Genomic DNA, 7,096 nt, shown 5'->3' on the forward strand with positions numbered 1-7,096 from the left:
ACCTCAATACTGAGTTCCCATAGACATTTGACTATAAATGGCTACATAATTATTGGGGTTATGGGGGAAATATGAATAGTTTACCTTCTGTTCCACCATTTTGGTAAACAAACTACATTGTGTTGATCCATTCATTCATTGATAATCATTTAGATTTATTTCATCTTTTGGCTATTGTGAATGGTGTTGTAACAAACATGCGACTCTTGTAATCTCATTAACCACTAATTTCAATTTCTTGGAATACGTACCTAGCAATGTATTCACTGGATCATGTGGTAGTTTTTTTTTATGTTTTTAGGAACATACATACAATTTTTGTAATGGTTGCAGTAATTTACTTTCCCACCAACTGCATGGAAGAGTGCTCCTTTCTCTACATCATTGCCAGAAGTTTTGTTATTTTTTATCTATTTGTTTATATGCATTGTAACTTGGGTAAGGTGATATCTTACTGTGATATTGATTTGCATTAACCTAATAATTAGCAATGGTGAGCATTTTGTTATATGCCTGCTAGATATTTGTATATTCTTTTCAGAAATATCTGTTCAAGTCTTTTGTTCAGTTTTAATTGAATTATTTACTTTTTCTATTCAGTTGATTTCCCTATGTATTCTTAATATTAACCCCTTGTCAGATAGTTTGCAAGTGTTCTCTCCCATTCTATAAGTTGTCTCTTCACTCTGCTGACTTTTATCTTAGCTGTGCAGAATCTTTTTACTTTGATGAGATAACATGGTCAATTTTGACTTTTGCTGCCTGTGTTTTTGAGCTCATATCCAAAGAAGTAGTTGCTCAGATCAATGTTATGAAGCATCTCCCTGTTTTTTATTTCAGCAGTTTCATAGTTTCAAATCTTACAGTTATGTAATTTATTTATTTTAACTTGAGTTTTGTATATTGTGAGAGATAATGATCTAATTTCATTCTTCTGAATGTGGATATCAAGTTTTCCAAGCACTATTTCTTGAAGAGATTATATTTCTCATTGTGTTTTCTTGACACCTTTTTTAAAAAAAATCAGTTATTTATAAATGTGTGCATTTATTTCTGGACTCTCTATTCTGTTTCATTAGTCTATCTGTTTTTCTGCTAGTACCATACTGTTTTAGTAAACTACACACCTGTAGTATACTTTGAAGACAGGTAGTGAGATTCCTCCAGCTTTGTTCATTGTGCTCAAGACTACTTGGACAATTAAGGACTGTTTGTGGTTTAATGTGAATTTTAGGATGTTTTTTCCATGCCTTGAAGCATTTTCTTTATATTTTGATGGGGATTGAGTTGAACCTATCAATCACTGTTGGTAAAATGGACATTTTAATGATATTAACTTTTCTAATCTATGAACATGGGATATTTTTCCTATTTGTTTGTAGTTTTAATTTCTTTGATCGGTATTTTATGGTTTTCATTGTAGAGATATTTCCCCTCCTTGGTTAAATCTTTTCCTAGATGTTTTATTTGTAGCTGTTGTAAATAGGATTTCTTTCTTGAAATTTTTTTTCAAATAGTTATCTATTAATATATAGAAATGCTATTGATTTTTATATGTTGATTTTATATCCTGCAATGTTACTAAATTTATTTACTAGTTCTAATAGTTTCTTTGATAGCGTCTTTAGGATTTTATTCATATATAATCATGCCATCTGCAAACAGATATTTTAAGGATTTCCATAATGCAAGATGAATTTTCTAATCACAACGCAAATATTCTAGACATAATTAAAAATATACCTTGAGAGCCCGGGAATGGGGGAGGTGCTAGGAGACCGAGGCCGGAGCGTGGCGTCACTTCCTTAGCACCGCCCATGGCGGCATCTTCTAAACGCCTTCTTCCGGCCTCTTTCCCCCTTTCTCTCGCTCTACGCCATTGTGGTGAGTTTGAGTAGTCCCGTTTGTCGCCATGTCTTCCCATAAGACTTTCAGAATCAAGCGGTTTTTGGCCAAGAAACAAAAACAAAATCGTCCCATTCCCCAGTGGATTCGAATGAAAACCGGTAATAAAATCAGGTACAACTCAAAGAGGAGACACTGGAGAAGAACCAAGCTGGGTCTATAAGGAATTGCACATGAGATGGCATGTACATGGGCTATATTTCGATCTCTATCACCTTACCATATCAAGCTGAAAATGTCATCAGTTGGACAGTTGCCACACTTCATTGGGAAAATGAGTTTTCTCTTTGTTTATGTGTTGTTCACTAATGAGCTGGTGCAGTAATAAATACATGAGACCTTGAAAAATATATATATATATATACCTTAACTATTTTCCAAATATTTAAAATTAAAAGTACAACTATGAGTAATCTGTGTTTAAAACACTATAATGAAATTAAAGAATAGTTTTAATTAATAATATTAAAAACATTAAATATCAACTTACAGAATATAGTAAAAACAGCATATAAAAGAATATTTATTGTCTTATATGTATGTTTTAAAACATAATAAATGGTGGGCATAACCCCCAAAAAACTGTAAGTAATCTTCAACTCAAATTAATATTAATATTTGCAGTACTGGCTTAAATGGCACTAAACTTTTAAAGCTTATAGCAGAGTTTTTTTTTTTTATTTTACATATATTGAGTAGTGCGATGGGATAATTGATAATGGAATTCTTTAACATACATGTGAATATTTTTCCTAGAAAACTTTTTTTTTTATCTTTGCTGTTTTGGAAAAACAGAAAAAAATGGAAGGCAAAATAGCCAAAGAGAGGACTTCAGACCTATCAGAGTTTTTTTCCTATTTGATTTCAAACATTACTTAAATACAGAAAGGTGTGTCCAGCTATGTCACAGTAAATTTTATGAAAATAGACACAAAGAAGAAATGTAAAATTTCTAGAGATATTTATAACAGATTGTATGTAGGTGGATAAGTCATCAGAGAAGTTAATGGTGCACCACAAAATTTCTCACAAGTAATGAAAGACTTTTTATTTAACAAAACTAATTTTTTTTTAAATTGATTGGGCTGATGAGGCAAGTGTGAAAGAATTGGAACAAGAGAGAAAAGCACCAATGGTGACTGAAGGATCACAGGCGTTAATTCTGCAACTAGAATAGAAGCCGAGACAGGAAGTAAATATTACAAGGTAAATGAGGTCCCAAAGAGAAATATGGCTATAGGATTTATATGCCTATTGCAGTTGTCATAGGGACTGACAACTTGCTAACACACACTTTACTCAATAAGTATTTATGTGAAGATAAAACAAAACAAACAACAAACCATGGGGGCTGGTGTCCATAAATATGTGTGCCTGTATGGGTGTGTTTATTTGTCTGTGCATGCGTGTGTGTGTATATATACATATATACATATATATAATATATATATATATATAAATATGTATTTAAAGAGAGAGAGAGGAGTAACTATAGGAAATTTTAGGATATTTGTATTGCAAATTTTCAGTTCAAATATTATCTGAAATTTTTCTAAAATCAAGATTTCCATTTACTACTTTTTGTCATTAAACAGAAATTCTCCGTTATGATTATGATGGATTGCTTTTCTACCATCTTTAGCAGAATAAATTGTTTCCTAATACATCATTTTAACTGAGCAAAGCTGCCTGTACTTTTAAAAATATCTGTGTATAAATATTAACTTTTGAATCTACAGTATGTCTAGAGAATGTCTATTGGATTTCTATTTTAGAAATTTTAAACAGTTATCTTGATTTAAAGCTTAAAGACACATCAAGAGGGTGGTGCCTGTGGCTCAAAGGAGTAAGATGCGGGCCCCATATGCTAGAGGTGGCGGGTTCAAACCCACTCCCAGCCAAAAACTGTGGGAAAAAAAAAAGACACATCAAGAAGTAAATTTCTACTCAAACACCCCTGCATAATAACTTCTATTGCAGTGCTTTTTATTGGAGGAAAAAAAACATAAATAAATAAATGTATGGATATTTGTACTTCCGAATATTATGCAACTTAAAAACATGGAATTGAATAAATTAAAGCTACACATGTGAACATGATTGAAAAAAGCAAAATATTGAGTTAGAAATCAAATTCTGAAAGAATCCATAGAATATTATTTTCCAGTTCTTGTTGGGTAACTAATGTGCTGGCAGTATCTAGCACTGTGCTAAGGACTTTAAATATATTATCTCACTAATTTTATTCTCTATTGTTACTATTTACAGATGATAAAATCAAGGTTCAACAACTTGTCCCAAATCACACAGCTATTAAATTGTGGAGTTAGGACTTGAACTCAGATCTACCTGACTCAAAAATTTGAACTCTTAATCACTTTAGAGCCAAAACATTAACTAAGATATATTGCGTTCAGCATGCGTGACATGCGTTTTTGTCTGGGTAATCTAAGGAAACTTTCTGGGTGGGTCAGAATACCATAAACCCCATTAAATATATGAAATCTGACAATTAAGTTCATAAACTCATCCTAGAAAATGTGCTATTTACCTCATTGCTGAATATCAGTATGATCACCTTTGAACTACTCCCTTTGGGAAGCTACGCACCAACAGCAGAGTCTAGTCCATCTGCCAAAGCAAATTTGGAACTCCTTTTTTAGAAGGACCATCAGAGCTATCATCAGACAAGGTTTGACAATTCAGTTCTCAAGCTTTCCATTATGTACTTATGTTGGTAGCACTGTACAAAAAAATAAGGTTTCATAATCTTTGTATGTCAGTGTCTCACAGCTATGTTTGTGTAAACATGTGGCAGCATCTTTCTGAGTGGCATTTATTATTACCATTGCTTGTTTTTTCTCTGCCATAGAATGACAGCTCTGATGGTCATTGCAGAAAAAAAGAGTTCCATCATTGCTTTGAAGAAGGGGCTAAGCACTGATGTCAGTGAATAGCTTCTTAATGGGAGTACTTTGATAGTGACCATAGTGATATTCAGCAATGAGATACATAGCACTTTTTATAGATGAGTTTGAACATTTTGTCAGACCTTGTATGCATATTTCAATGACCTGCATGCAAACAAAATTCACAAAATACAGCAACAAATTTAACCTCTAAATTAGTTGTTCAGGTTCAGGAAGAAATGCTTATGGCAGAGGTAGCCTCACATACCTGGAAAAAATGGCCAAACATTTTGCAAAACTCAAGGAGAAAATAGTCTCATGGAATGCAATGTGAATCGTGTTGCTGTGGTCAGTCAGTGCAGAGTGATCTGAAAAAGTATTTACCACTGAACCAAGAACACCAGTATCAAGATACATACTACTATGTATCTTGCCATAGATACTGTCTTCCTTCTATAAAATATGCCTTTTTTTCTGGAATGTATTTTGGAATAAATTCATTGTATTAAATTGAGATTGTTTATAAGAAATATTCTAATATAATTTAATATTATAACTATACTACATTATGCCATAGATACTGTCTTCCTTCTATAAAATATGCCTTTTTTTCTGGAATGTATTTTGGAATAAATTCATTGTGTTAAATTGAGATTGTTTATAAGAAATATTCTAATATAATTTAATATTATAACTATTTTATTACATAATCATGACCTCACTATAGTTTAGTGGGTAAACAAACTAAATTTATAACTAGATTAATTGAGTGAGAATCTTTCTTTAACATTCATTAGTTATGTGACATTGATTAAGTTTTTTACCCTTTCCATTATTCAATTTTATCATCTCTAAAACAGATTCTTTCTCATAACAGTTTTACAGGGATTAAGTAATTTTTTTTTTTGAGACAGAGCCTCAAGCTGTCCCCCTGGGTAGAGTGCTGTGGCATCACAGCTCACAGCAACCTCCAACTCCTGGGCTCAAGTGAGCTCCTGCCTCTGCCTCCCAAGTAGCTGGGACCACAGGTGCCCGCCACAACGCCTGGCTATGTTTTTTTTTTTTGGTTGCAGCCATCATTGTTTGGTGGGCCCGGGCTGGATTTGAACCCACTACCTTGGGTGTATGTGGCTGGCTCCTTAGCCACTTGAGCCACAGGTGCTGAGCCTAGGATTAAGTGATTTAATCCTAGAAAATGGTAAATACTACATAAGTGATAGATATTGTATTTAGTTGATATTAATATTGTTGTTGTTATTATTATTATATACTATTGAGCATCCTATTTATGTGGGAGACAATTTTAAATACCCTTTGGAGAAAGATTAGTATTACCTCTCCTGAATTAGTCAATATTAGAAGTGACAGTCAAAATATTTAAGTATGGAGTTGATATGGGCCTTCATCCAATCAGAATGGATTATACCTGTGTACAGCCTCTTTGACTATAGTGGTGCACACTGAGTATTAGTTATAACATTCACCTATTGACAGCAAAGTGGTTAATTTTCCAGGTTGGGAAATTCACAAATATGTGTGCTTAACCATAAAATCTATCTAACATTTCAGTTTAGGCATTTTCTTCTTCCGTTCTTACTTTTAATCCCTCTTTTTATTCTGACTTTGTAAACTGTTGTAACTTTTCTGGAAAAGAGTGTTATAATATTTTGGTTCACCTTAAAACATACATAAAACTTGGGTTAAATAAACTTCTGGCAGTCCAAATATTCATGTACTTAGGGAGGAAAGGCAAGAGATGTTTAAGGTGCATATTAAAAACTCACACTAAATTATTCAGCTTAAATTGCATATACAAAAATTGTATGTGACTCTGTGTGTGTAGTTTAAAAACAAAGGAGAATGAGACACATTAAAATACATGAAAGAGTAAGACAGAAACAAAGACAGAGGAAACTCCCCTGTGTTGAGATTCTCTCAGGGCAAAAAAGCATAGAGATTATAGTGAAATTATTTTAATTGCATTTTACTATTTTTTTAATGTGACAATATTATGGCCAGCATAAAGTAGAGAAAGAAATCGTGCAGTTGGCTATTTATAAGAACTGGCACTTAGCCTGGGATTCAAGAGCATTTCAGTGAGTACCTCTTTCATGAAACTACTTGTACTAAAGGCCCAGGACCTATATAGTTGTGAAAGCATTCTAGTCTTCTAGCTTCCAGAAAAAAGAAGTGTAGAAAACAGAAAGGAGTATGTTTAAGAGGAATGAAATGAATAGTTAAGTATTGACTGAGAATGCTTTCTATTCTTTCTTTTTCTTTTT

The 7,096-nt window shown here is 32.8% G+C and overlaps 1 protein-coding gene across 1 annotated transcript; it reads left to right on the forward strand.

Moving 5' to 3' along the window:
• The first annotated feature begins 1,858 nt into the window (after positions 1 to 1,858).
• On the forward strand, positions 1,859 to 2,243 carry LOC100943620 (60S ribosomal protein L39). The gene has a single exon (XM_012812869.2). The coding sequence runs from the start codon at positions 1,913 to 1,915 to the stop codon at positions 2,066 to 2,068; it is 156 nt and encodes a 51-aa protein (XP_012668323.1). The 5' UTR covers positions 1,859 to 1,912; the 3' UTR covers positions 2,069 to 2,243.
• The last annotated feature ends 4,853 nt before the right edge of the window (positions 2,244 to 7,096 follow it).

Source organism: Otolemur garnettii, unplaced genomic scaffold (assembly GCF_000181295.1).
Source record: "Otolemur garnettii isolate 467f Iridium unplaced genomic scaffold, OtoGar3 scaffold00227, whole genome shotgun sequence".
Taxonomy (NCBI): domain Eukaryota; kingdom Metazoa; phylum Chordata; class Mammalia; order Primates; family Galagidae; genus Otolemur; species Otolemur garnettii.